The following is a 13,920-nucleotide window of genomic DNA, read 5'->3' as shown; positions in this document are numbered from 1 at the left end:
GTATTTGATTATTTCATTAACAGCATTCATCTGAGTAATATACTACCTACATGCCATTCTCAAGAGGGGTAGCACAGTTGAAAATAAAACAGTTGAATCCGCAAGGAAAACACCATGTGCAAGGACTGTATTGAATTTAGAAAACGCTTGTGAAACACCTTTATTTATATTTTAACATATACCAGTGTTCATTACTATTTACACCAATCACACTATACCTGTACATAACCAAATTTTTGCAAATGCATTTATTACTTCAAAGTTCAGTCTTTCATTCAAAAAAAAAATGTACCCAAGGCTTTCAGTAGTGAGGATGACTAACAGGTTGTTAACTGACAAAGCATAAATTGACCACATAGTAATGATTCAAGAAACATTTTTTGCAAGTCAAATTATTATTAAATGTAGCAGTATATCATTAATGGTGAAGATGTTTTTAAGCGTACTTCTCCTAGATCAAAATAAACTCACTCAGTATGTTAAAGAAATTAGCAAAAATGCATTGTGTATGTGTACCTGAGGAATTCAGCCAACCACATACTGCAGTGACAGCTCTGCAAGAACATTAAATTATATTACCAGTTTCCTTTAGCAAACTTTCAAGACTAAAGTTAATTAGTAAATGACAAAAAAACATAATAAATGTGCCAATTAATTTGAAGGCTGTGTTCACTTAATTAGCTGAGCAGATGTAGTTTTTGCAGATGGCTGATTAGCATTTCTGTTTTGATGAACCGAAACCATCTCTTTCTATGCCAAAACACAAGTAACTTATTTTTATGACAGATTTGCCTTACCATAAAACTACTTAGAAAATGCAAAATACTTGCTGATTTGGCTCACCGATTTTTCTGCATGGAGTTGTTGCTGTCTGCCATTCTATAAATGTTGGGGCTTAATCTCCACCAGAATTTACTAAATCAACAATACTATTGTCACCTTAGATCATCCGTGTGTATAAACAAAAATGACCAGTCACGGTAGAATTTTTACTGTGCATAATTCAAATACTATTTTGTTTTAATTATCATACTCCATTATAGCTTTTTGCTGTGAAAACCACAGTGAAGTATTTGGCTAGAATCAAATCACTAAAACCTTATTGCAAATTAAAGTGCTACATACAATATTTTATTAGATGAAAGTGTTCATGATAAAAGCTATTTCCAAGTTACTAGAAATTGAATGCATTAAGTTAAAATGTTCTCCCTCTCTTTTTGTGAATTACAATCACACCCATATCTTTCACCTTCATATATTTCTGTCTGCTGTATTGTTCCATTAATAAAGTGCCCTGGCAAGGTTGGGTGATTGCCCTTAAATTGACAGCAACAATGCTGCCTAGGAGCCAAGCCTCTGTCCTTTAATCTGATTGGCGTCAAAGTCATCATATGTAGCCTGGCCAATGGATTCCCAGTGTGTTGCAGCTTCCAGTGGCACATAACAAGAATGAAAAGGAAAAGTAATAAAACAAAAATTACACAGAACAATCAAAGGAAGACCATGCAGGAAGGTTAAGGAATGCCAGTCTTGTAAGTTTTCCTTGAAGATGAGGAAGAGTGGTAAGTGGCATTAGCTGACTGATGAAAGGCAGTGAGTCCTAAGCAAAACTACTTCTGAATCCTAAGGCAATTGCCAGACACTGCTGTAAATCACCGAGAACTAAAACTGGGACAGGCAAGTAGAAAAGCTACCTTTGGGTTGTGCAGTGAGTGATAGCTTTTGAATTTTAACAGCATGCTCAGGGCTCCAGCATGTTCAAATTGTCCAATAGTTTTATGGCCTGCTAAAAAAAAATTCTGCTTTAGCAAAATCAATCAGCTTACAGCAAGACATTCATTACAGGCAGCAGTAGGAAAGTTAGGGGTGCTGTAAACAAACTCGGCATGCCAAAAAATAAATAAGGGGAATGGAATAACATTTTATTTAATATAATCTAATGGAGAAAGTGAAAATGGATTAGGGTATTAAGGTGCCATCTCAAGGTAACGTGTTAGAAAAGGGGTAAGGTGCAGAGGGATGCATTCATGTCAGTATGTCCACCCCACTCCTTGCCTTCTTTTCATCTGTGCTTCATCTGTACACTAGACTCTCCACCGCCTTAGTTTACTTGCTGTGACCCTGGTTCCTGGAGGGGAGCCGGCTTACTGGAGGTACCTGGAATGAAGTAGGGGAGAGCAAGACTATAAGAGAACCAGAGTAGGCAAATCCTATGCGTAATACTGTACTGAATCAAACACTGACTGTTATCTTACAAATTATAAAATTACTGTTTTAAAATGGAACAGTTGAAGTGGTTATCCAGCCATCCAACCACTGTCAAATCATCTTCCTCCAATTACACAATTGTACAGACCAGTGTTGCTGGTGGTTAATTACAACTGCATGATAGATATTTTCTGTTTTACAATACCTTTGGGCTTTTTTTTTTGTTGTTTTTAATTGAAGTTGGGCAAGCAATCATTTGAGCACAACCCACGTATTTCCAGGGTAGGAATGCCCAAAAACTATCAAAGACTGTGAATGTATGTTAACTAGTCAAAATTATACTAAGAAGAGGAATCTATGGAAGGAAAATGGGCCAATTATGTTTCTTACAAGCTTGAGCAAACAGTTTAGCCACACAAGGTATTGATAGGAAAGCATTTTAGATAAGATAGGATTGTAGCAGTGTAACTGAAATACAGTGTCATAAGAAAAATATTTCTAAACTTCATGTTATTTAGCTTTAATAAAATTGGTCCAGCATGTTGTCCAAGAAAGGAGTGAAAGCCCTCAAAATGTTACTTTTAACCACACTGCTAATATAATGCATCTGCATCATAAAATTATTTTGTGCAACTTAGTCTTAAACCAGTTTACTCTGCTGCCTTTGGATCCTGAATGGAAAAGAAAAAAAAAAATGCAATAGTGGACATCTATTTTATGTATTCTTTTCGTAATTTCAGGTTTTGCTTAACTCACTCTTCATTTGTTAACACTGTAAAGGTACAAATGGTTTCATAAATGTGGCCTCACAACTGTATTGATCATCTTAAGAGTACTTCAGTGAAATAATATACAATTCAGGATCCTGTAAGCCTTTCCGGTTGGTTTAGCATATTGTTGCCCATGGACAGTGATAAGTTCACTAGGGCGCTCAGAAACTTGGAGCCTTCTAAAATACACGATGGGCTGCAGGTCTTACCCAAGGTGCTGTGCCTATGGATCCGTTGAACAAAGAACAGCATGAGGTAAATTAAGGCTCCCAAGCATCCAATAATTATGCCACACATGAGGAAGCTGTAGCTACCTTCACTGTAGATGACCTGGTGATAAAATAACATGAAAGGAGGACAAAGAAATAAAAAAGAACATCAGCTAAAGACTTTCAATTCTACTGCAATTTCACAATCATATAATTCAGTTTCATAAAGAAGGTATGTCAGCATTAGTCTGAATCACTGAATTTAACTCAGAAACTCACCTTAAACATTACATAAAGATTGTAAAAGTATGATAAAAAGCTGTAAGTCCATGAATATGGATGCAAAAGCAGTTTAAACTATATACTGTAAAACTGTAATTTAATGTTAACCACTGTAGAGCACCTTATGACTCAAATAATGTTGTGGTGGAGGTGTAATGATATGATATTTACTGTATATCAGAGTTAATTTGGTCATTTGGTGTCTTACTATGGTGTAACTGTCTTAGCAGCTTAGTTAAGTATCAGTGTATCTATGCTGATCTCACATTACTTCAAACATTTCTGCTATGCAGCTTAGTGACAAAGTTCTTCAGGCGGAGCACCTAAGGGTGAAGTTACACAGCAGTGTTATAGGAAGCCATGATAACTGCACAAGTTATGACCAAAGCAGACTGGGATTAAATCTACTCCATTTACAGTGACATTCACCTTTCTGTAGGATGCTCATTACTTATTAAATCAAATATCAGTTGTATGGTATTATCCAGTGATTGTAAGCACAAGTAGAGCAATATGAAATTTGACAATAATGGAAATATTTAAAAATTGATTGATGTTCTTCTTATCAAGACCTTTGTTATTAAAACTGAAAAATTTGTTTTTCCTACAGTTTAGCCCTCACTCTTTCCAGTATTTACAACATCATACGTAGCATTAGGCAGTTACATAACAGCATCATTTTACTGACTTTTTGCTCAGTATTATGTTATGACCACAAGGCCGTGTGTGAGGAAATAAATTCATTTGCCAGAACACTAGAATATTTCCCTAACAATTTTGAATGCACTAATCACAAAACCTCTGCACAGCTTATCTTGTTGTTTTGAACTGATGCTACTAATGGTTTCTGCAAAATCAGTGAACCATGTTGGCAATGCTACTTTTAAAAGAAACTTGAGTTACATTATTCATTAGTTACCCTATATTTGTAAGTAAAATGTTTATATAGTTACTTATTATAAAATGTAAGGTGTTAACTTGTGTTATTTTTTTTTTGTCTTTTATGAACAACTGTAAGCATTTGTTACTCAGTCCTAAAGTTAACATATGAACTTTCATGAAATTGACCAGAAACACATCCAAATTTAATAATTTTCTTGTTTTTTATAAATACATTTAATTCTTCATGTGCAGTAAAGTAAATAACATCCATCCCTTTTTCCATCCCCACTCAGAGTCCCCTAAAATTTGTGGTATGAAAACTGGCTGCTGCTCCCCTAAACACACCGTTTCTGAAAATGTATAGCAAATAACTGGATTAAAACCAAACTGACACTTTATTAATAGGTTTCTGTTGGTGAATTGTACAAAGCGCACACTTTTCTGTTTGGTTTGCAATTCAGTCCTGCAAAGAATCGGCGTACGGTCTATCATGGTTGCCTCTTGCCATACACCCAGTGCTGCTCTGCAATAATCATTGTGACCTTAAGCAGGTTGGATTATCTTTACCCCACAGCACATACAGCAGTTCTTTTCACTTGATTGCACGATACATACATGACTAACCTCCTCCTCCTCCAGACAGTTCGAGTACGTACATGCACAGTGTTACACCGACATTAACTGGCTATTTCTTTGTGAAACATGACAATTCTGCAAAATTGTTACCTTAAAGAGTAATCGGACTGCACAACACACATTACTGTTAATAAATTACGCTTAAAAATGGAGTGCACTCCAGCATATGAAACCATTTTTGATTGTTTATAAAAGAGACGGCTCTACTATTTGGTGCTTAAATAAAAAGCACTAAACAGATTACTGCATGTTCAAAACTTTGCATCTAGAACTTTAACTCACACAAAACCTTGGGAACGAAGAACTACTTCACTTTTGTCATTGCAATGGTTGCCTGTTAAATTTCACCATCTTATAAGCTTCTATTGCTTAAATGTAAAGTTCTTCATGATAGTGGCCCCAAATCTTAAATTTCCTCTTAGGGCAAATAAAATACAAAAAATCTACCTTTCCAACATTACTATACACCATGTTACAATTTGCAGTCTCCTAAGGATGAATGACTTTAGTCCCCAACACTACATTTCTCCCTGGGGTAATTAGCATTCTATCTATCTACAGGCCACTGGGCCATCAAGCATTTAGTCATAAAGCTTCAGGATTATGCAATTCCCTACCCCTTTCCATTCAACAGTTTTCCAAAGAAATGCATTTAAAGATAAAAGAAAACAACAAACCATGCAAGTTTCTCTTCAGGGACTCTCTGGTTCTGTCATTGTCTAAAGATACAATGTTGGACTAACTGGCAACTCCAAATTGTTGTATTATGTACGAGTGTGGATGTCTGAAACAGAGGACAGAACATCCAGGACTGGTTTCTGCCGTACACCAAAATCCCACCAGGAGAAGTTTCAGATTGCCAAAACCCAGAGACTTCAAAAACAGATTAATCGGTTGCTGATGAAGGAACTTTTATACCGATTTTGAAGAAATTCTTTTAGAATTTGAAGTACCAAGGGTAAAAAAATTATAAGGGTACCCTTATTACATAACTAGCAATTTGCTGAAGTTGTATAAATTACATTTTTATAAAATGAGTCAGCTTTGGATGAATATGGTGCCGATTCAAGTCAACTACAAAATGTCCAGTAACATTTCTTGATGAATCAAATAATCAAGCTGCAAACTCCCAAACTGTTTTGAGTCCTTGATACCTTATGTGCCTACCAAGAACACTGTGAAAGCCTTTTCTACCCTACAATGTTTGTTTATTTAGCTTTAATTACTAATGAGTGTGTATTTAATTACACTATTGAATAGCTTTTCCATGCGTTTATCCGCTGGTTGTTTAAGCTGTCATTGAATTTGGTGTCTGGATAGATGAGGGGACAAGTTGCTGTCTGGCCCCACACCTATAGGGACAAACTTTTTATGTAGAATAAACTTTCATTTATAATACGCATTACTCAAATATTTTATAGTGTTAATTAAGTCTTGATGGACAGAGTACTCTTTTCCACTCATATTTCTTTACTGATATAAATTTCCATTAAGAACAAAAGTGCTCTGCACTTAATAATGAAAGCTATGACGAGTTTTTAAAGAGGTTGATGTTAACCTGAAAATAATTTTAGATATCTGAAAGGGAGCGAGAATATTTATCAGTAAAGCTCAAGGCGTTTAGTGCTACACTGAACCATGTGATGACTGCACATTACCTTTTCCCCTAAGGCACACAGTTAGTTCCTTTTTTATTTTAATTCTCTGTTTGCTGCATAAGCAGTCTGCTATTTAATCCTACTTAAAGTTGAAATGCAAGACAACATTACATATCAGTCTAGTTTCAGATTTAGCTTTGCCCATGTTCATTTTATAATTAAACAGTATCACATTTCTCTCTCCTCAGGTGAAAAACGTGTTTTAATGTTAGACTCTAACCCGATAAGAGGAATCAACCACACAATTAGACTAGAACAAAGGAACACACCAACCAATGCATTAAAAATCCTTCTTATTCTGTAATCAAATTATATTAAAATGTGTCATGCAAACTAAAAAAGTAAAAGTGAAAGTCCAGTTTTAAAAAGTAAAATGCTCTAAAAGCTTATATGATGAATAAACAATTATTTTTCTTCCAATCTCAAAAAACAATGCAAGACCAACATGCAACAAATAATCCAACTGTGCCGTACATGTCAGATAAAGCTGAATGTGGGGTTTGTTGTTTGTTTTTATATTTATTTTTATATATTTTTTCAGAGCTTCTATAAAATGTTGATTTCCCCTTGGGGATAAATAATCTAATATATTTGTGAATTACATTCATTTTGGTATCAGATTATGTTTCCAAGACAGACAACAGCATAAGAACTCTTAAAACACATTCAGAAGAAGACCTTATGTTCACTGTCACAGGTAACAAGCGTACAAATGTTCTCATAAGGAATGTATTCTTTGTAGTTTACGAAAAAAATGCAGAGTCCTCAACTCAGACTTTTCTGGAATTCTGTTTTAACTATGTTACTGGAAACGTTTGGATGTTTTATAGCACCCCTCTCCCCAATCTTGTAACCCCTTTGGAGTTACTCCAGTTGCAACAGCCTTCCTCAGTGATCGTTCTTTGCTTTTTTACATTGGTATTTCACCACCAAATCTTGCCCAACTGGAAGAACCCTTGCAACACCTTATATTTTGTAACATTTTATGAAACATATAAATCCACTGAATGATGGATCATCCCAAAAACAACATATATAGAACATATTCATAGATATAACTTTTTAGTTCATCCCGAATTAACATGGCCATTCTCTCATTATCTTATTATTAAGTAATTTGAGGAGAAATAGGGGAAAAGGAATAATCAAAAAAGGCAAAATTAAACATAGAATTGTATATTTTATAAATCACACATTACAATACTATAAACAAATCAACAAAAACATGGCCAAAAATGTAGCAGTCAAGCCTGGGGAACTGTGGCAAAGATACTCAACAGATAATTGATATCTTTAATATTTCTAAACAAACATTTCCTGCTATATAATGTTTTGAAAGAACACACCTACATTCCATGCAACCTTGTCAGTTTTCAGAGGGTGACCATACCATAGCATGAAACCTTGTCAAAGCAAGTCATTTAAAAGTTCTTCGATCCAACCCACACTTCTCTGTCTACCATGCCATTTATTAATGGATATTTTTATACCTTTTTTGATGACAATGTAGGTATACTGTAAATTTCAAAACACGTCTTTTTTTTTAAATAAACAAAACTCTATATTGTATGGATTTCTCGACAGAAACAATGGTGCTCTAGGCAATATACCCCCAAGAAACTAGAAGACTGATATGGTAGCTTACACTAAGAATAGTCAACCAGCTAACCAATTAAACTATGGAAGCCAGTGCCATTACTCCTGTTGTAATCACAGAATCTGCCCTGGAGACCCTAAACTTCAGGTCTAATTGGGACTCATGGCTAGAATACCATGAAGGGCTGCCATTAAGACCTTTAGCCTGGGAAGCCTGTTGCTGCAGGACAGCCTGGTTCCCTGAAGTGATTTTAGATCTTATTTTGTGATCTCTTCACGGCATTTAAAGGCAATTCTTGACCAAAGTTACTTTGAGCTTGGAAATAAGGTGATATCTTGGATGAAGAGTTAGGAGCTTGAGAGGGGAAAAAAAAGAGAGAGTATAAAAAGCAGTTGGTTCATTGAATACTTGGGAGAGGGGTAGCAAAGACACTACCATACCTGAGAGACAGTATCCCACAGCTAAGGGCATCTTGTTGAACTTTGAGTAATTGTTGTTTTCTGTAATCTTTAGATTAACTCTTACTTGCGTGTTTGACAATAAAATAAGTAAATATTATATATGGTGCAATATCATGTATAATAACCGAGACACCAGTATCTCAACCTATTTCAAATGTGAATGAAGAGGAAATACTTACTGTTCCAACAATCAACTGAAGAACCATTTCGCCCAATCCTGCCAAGGTCACCAAAACACTCGTGGCACATCCTTTAATAAATCAAAGCATCATACAAGTGAAAATAGGGACATTTAAATACAGTAAATGTATAATCCACAAGAAACAACAAACCTGATTTATCTATACTGTCATTTATTTCGGAAACACAGATATACACATCAGCACATGTATCTATTTTATAATATATAAAATATATACACACATATACACGTGCATTTATAGGTAATTTTACATAATCTGTAATAAATTGTAAAAAACTACTACCCAGACCCTCCTTATCTTCCACCATACTTTACATAACAAATTTTAAATTATTCAGTGTTCATGGACTGTCCTGAAATTTGTTACCAATTTTGCACAGTAGTATGGTATTTATCCTACTATATTTAAGTACAGATGGTGCTACAGAATGTGAAGGATGTTTTTTATTTATACTTTTTATACTTTTCAGTTACACCTGACTGCATTTTATATTTCATTGCTGTAGCTTGATTTATGAACATGTTGAATATGTAGGAGGCATTAAAGGGTATAATACCTTGGTACTCAAGGATATCTTCAGTGTATGCAACCATGCAGGGAAAAACACTGCTGACGAACATGCCCAAAAACCATGTACCCACAAAAAGAAATGGACTGCTATTGTAGAAGATCGTTAACAGAAAAACTGTGATAATCACTCCACTCTGCAAGAAACAAGAAAACCAAAGTGATGACACATATTTAGGAATATATGAAAAGATCAATGACTACATTTTAACTTACTATGAAACAGGTTGCTGCAAAAATCATGCAAGTGAATGTTGGGGAACACACTGTACAGGGAAGTTATGTAACTTAGTTCAATAGTCATGAAACTAAGTATATAATAAGTAATTGGCAATAACATCTCACAAGACTAAAAGACTGAGAAGAAAAAAAATGTAAATTGTTACTATTTCCAGCTTGCAGCCTGAATTCCCATATACGATTGTGCTATTCCCTTTGAATCTGTTATACAGACATTACACAACAATTTGGTGAAATGTCTGCATTATTTGAGAATATTATTATTGAAAAAGATGTTTTTTAATACATACTTAATTGAACCCAGCAGCACAGCCATGGGAGTCACAGCCTATCCCAGCAACAGGCAAAAGCCAGTAAACAGACCCGGACAGACTACATAAAAACACCTACTTTTTACAGCATACTCTTAAGTGTGGAATACTTTTGGTTCCTCTTTGTTTTTGTAATCACAGTTTTCAAATTTGAGTTTGGACTTTTAGAACTGAATTCATTCTGCTACATTATCAAGAAACTCGGGCAACACTGTACCTTTACTGTATCAAATAAAAATATAACAAGGAACCCTGCACTATGTGATTGGTCTGTTCTTCTGAATACTGTTGTCAAGCATTTAATCAAGGCAACTCATTGTTTAGAAATTAGTTTGATTATTATAATTCATTAAATGAACAAAAAAAAAAAAAAAAGAACATTCTCAAAAAATATACTTTTAAAGGCAGTTAAAAAATAAAACTAAATACAGATGCAACCCTGGTAACTTAATGAATGACTTCATTTTATCAATTTTCTAACAGAACATAGGCATGAAATGTTTTCTTTATTAACAATTTTTCTTTTCAACCATTATCAAATTTCGTTAAAATATAAATTTCACTAGTCAAGAAGCATTAATTCTCATAAATGTGCACAAATTCAAACTATGAATATTAAAAGGCCACAATATCTTTTATATCTCAATATATTTTTTTTTAATCAAATGACCAACATAAATCAGCATAGCTAATAAAACAGAAACTGAAATCCAGTCATTTGGATTTCTCAAGTTACCTGCAGTTAGGTCCATAAATATTTGGACAGAGACAACTTTTTTCTAATTTTGGTTTGGTTCTGTACGTTACCACAATGAATTTTAAATGAAACAACTCAGATGCAGTTGAAGTGCAGACTTTCAACTTTAATTCAGTGGGGTGAACAAAACGATTGCATAAAAATGTGAGGCAACTAAAGCATTTTTTTTTTAACACAATCCCCTCATTTCAGGGGCTCAAAAGTAATTGGACAAATTAAATAACTGAAAATAAAATTTTCATTTCTAATACTTGGTTGAAACCCCTTTGCTGGCAATGACAGCCTGAGGTATTGAATTCATGGACGTCACCAGATGCTGGGTTTCTTCCTTTTTAATGCTCTGCCAGGCCTTTACTGCAGTGGCTTTCAGTTGCTGTTTATTTGTGAGCCTTTCTGTACGAAGTTTATCCTTCAACAAGTGAAATGCATGTTCAGTTGGGTTAAGATCAGGTGACTGACTTGGCCATTCAAGAATTTTCCACTTCTTTGCCTTAATAAACTCCTGGGTTGCTTTGGCTGTATGTTTTGGGTCATTGTCCATCTGTATCATGAAATGTGTGTTTTACAGATGATGTGGTATGCTTTGGATAATGAGCTGTTCCACGCCTTCTCCATACTTTTTTCTTGACATCATTCTGGTAGAGGTTGATCTTGGTTTCATCTGTCCAAAGAATGTTTTTCCAGAACTGTGCTGGCTTTTTTAGATGTTCTTTAGCAAAGTCCAATCTAGCCTTTCTGTTCTTGAGGCTTATGAGTGGCCTGCACCTTGCAGTGCACCCTCTGTATTTACTTTCATGCAGTCTTGTCTTTATGGTAGACTTGAATATCGATACGCCAACACCCTGGAGAGTGTTGTTCACTTGGTTGGCTGTTGTGAAGGGGTTTCTCTTCACCATGGAAATGATTCTGCGATCATCCACCACTGTTGTCTTCCGTGGACGTCCAGGTCTTTTTGCATTGTAGGGTTCACCGGTGCTTGCTTTCTTTCTCAAGATGTACCAAACTTTTGCCACTCGTAATACTGTAGCAATTTCTTGGATGGGCTTTTTCTTTTTTCACAGCTTAAGGATGGCTTCTTTCACCTGCATGGAGAGCTCCTTTGACCGCATGTTGTCTGTTCACAGCAAAATCTTCCACATGCAAGCGCCACACCTCAAATCAACTCCAGGCCTTTTATCTGCTTAATTGATAATGACATAATGACGGACTTGCCCACACCTGCCCATGAAATAGCCTTTAAGTCAATTGTCCAATTACTTTTGAGCCCCTGAAATGAAGAGATTGTGTTAAAAAAATCCTTTTGTTCACCCCACTGAATTAAAGCTGAAAGTCTGCACTTCAACTGCATCTGAGTTGTTTCATTTAAAATTCATTATGGTAACGTACAGAACCAAAATAACTAAGAGTGAACAGTGAAACAAAAATGTACTACCGTTATTTCAGTCTTGCACTTATATATCTATAGCATAACAACACTGATAGCTTAGTGTCTATATTAACCCTAAACATCATTTTAAGCATTTCAATTGTGTCTTCTATACTTTAATTTAAAGCCAAAAAAGGGAAAATCATTCTTTGTAAAATAAAGCAATCCACTTGCATTAATGTTAAAACACTGAAGCATGAAATGTCACTTCAGGACTATTTTACATTGTATTTTTTCTCCCTTTTCACCTTTTCCCAAAACAAGAAAAAAAGCTAACCTAAACAATTTCCAGTTTGTACTTCTCTGTTGATTTGACTGACATGTACAGCAATGCCTTATTGTATTCATAAACAGTATATTCTCACCAAGTTAAAGAACAACAAAGTAGCTGGTCGAAAACGGTATGACAAAGGTATGGAAATCAATCGACCCACAGTAATAGCACCCCAGAAGACACTGTTAAGATAGCCAGCTACTTTATGTGAAAGATGCACTGGAGGAGCAACTGCATAGCTGTACACAAATCCAGAATACACACCCTAGAAAAAAGAAAAAAAATTATTATTTCAAAAGAACCAACTTCCTTTCCCTAATTTGGATAGAATAATTTTCTATAAAACATTACATACAATTTAAGTTAAGGTTTCTGAACAAACATTAATAACGAGACAAAACTTTCCCTACACATTAATTACTGCCATGGTGGTTAAACCTTCTGCCTCATTGCTCCAAGGTATCAAAAAATCAGAGCTTCAACATTACACTCATGTCTTTTTAGGTTTTCTCCCACACCTGTAACCCTAAATTGTCCAGTCTAAGCAAGTGTGCTCTGTGATGGACCATTGCCCCTTGAAGTGTTGCTTCTATCCTTGTGCCCAGCCACAGAGTTCATCTGATGCCTAATTTAAAATTCTGCATAATTCACGGTTTTGCTTTCCTTTCCCATTAATCCCAATTAAATTTTTTTACACCTCTTTTCCAGTTTTGTTTCAACGCAAATAGATAATGCACTGCATGAAGACTACCTGACTACTGTAAATGTTTATTTAAATAGCTAATTTTCCAATAATGATTTCAATTGGGATTAATAAAGTATCTATCTATCTAAAATGCTATCAACCACACCCTGTATCTCAACCCAACTGTAGACTGTCATGTCACAGAGAGGAAGTCTTTGTTCCAGTATTCAGTTTAAAAAAGCAAATCTTGTGGGGCAGGTTAGCCAGCCAACTCCCTGCAACCCTGAAATGCATCCAGTTGTTTACAAACTTTCTATCTAGCTGTCTGATTAATGGTGCATTACACAGCACTGCCACACAAAAAAAATGCAGAACACTAATTTGTTCCCATGCAAAATGCAGTATAATGTACACAATGGAGAATATAACTTAGAATCCTGAACTATTGAGAGAGGAAATCTTACCACAAGACCATCAGTCATAAAAAGAACTAATCCTCCAAGGGCATGGATTGCAAAGAAAGAAAAAGGAACATCTTTTATCTTTTCACTCTGGCAGCAGCTGAAGAGGTTACCGTGACCTACGAGTAACACAAACAAGAAAAAAGTGAAGTGAATTTGCCAAAGTCAGCTTCTCTCTGACCAGGTCTATTCAAAAATGTAGCAAAGGATAGGTTGTGTACCAGAGCAAATTCTTTATATTTCTCTATTACAAACCATTATAGTGTAGTTTTGATGATCCAAGCCAGCTATTA

The 13,920-nt window shown here is 35.2% G+C and overlaps 1 protein-coding gene across 1 annotated transcript in view; it reads right to left on the bottom strand.

Annotated features, from left to right (window-relative positions):
* Positions 1 to 126: 126 nt before the first annotated feature.
* The window catches only part of mfsd4aa (major facilitator superfamily domain containing 4Aa), a 49,378-nt gene continuing 35,584 nt past the window's right edge, over positions 127 to 13,920 (bottom strand). Inside the window, exons 5-10 of the mRNA XM_039748502.1 lie at positions 13,631 to 13,746; positions 12,573 to 12,746; positions 9,463 to 9,610; positions 8,883 to 8,953; positions 3,188 to 3,308; positions 127 to 2,157 (exon numbers count right to left, since the gene is read on the bottom strand). Of these exons, the coding sequence (XP_039604436.1) occupies positions 2,102 to 2,157; positions 3,188 to 3,308; positions 8,883 to 8,953; positions 9,463 to 9,610; positions 12,573 to 12,746; positions 13,631 to 13,746 (686 nt within the window). The 3' untranslated portion in view covers positions 127 to 2,101. The remainder of the gene's footprint in view (positions 2,158 to 3,187; positions 3,309 to 8,882; positions 8,954 to 9,462; positions 9,611 to 12,572; positions 12,747 to 13,630; positions 13,747 to 13,920) is intronic.

Source organism: Polypterus senegalus, chromosome 3 (genome assembly GCF_016835505.1).
Source record: "Polypterus senegalus isolate Bchr_013 chromosome 3, ASM1683550v1, whole genome shotgun sequence".
In the NCBI taxonomy this organism is placed as follows: Eukaryota; Metazoa; Chordata; class Cladistia; order Polypteriformes; family Polypteridae; genus Polypterus; species Polypterus senegalus.
The sequence above is the reverse complement of the archived record's forward strand: the minus strand, read 5'-3'. Positions and strand labels throughout refer to the sequence as shown.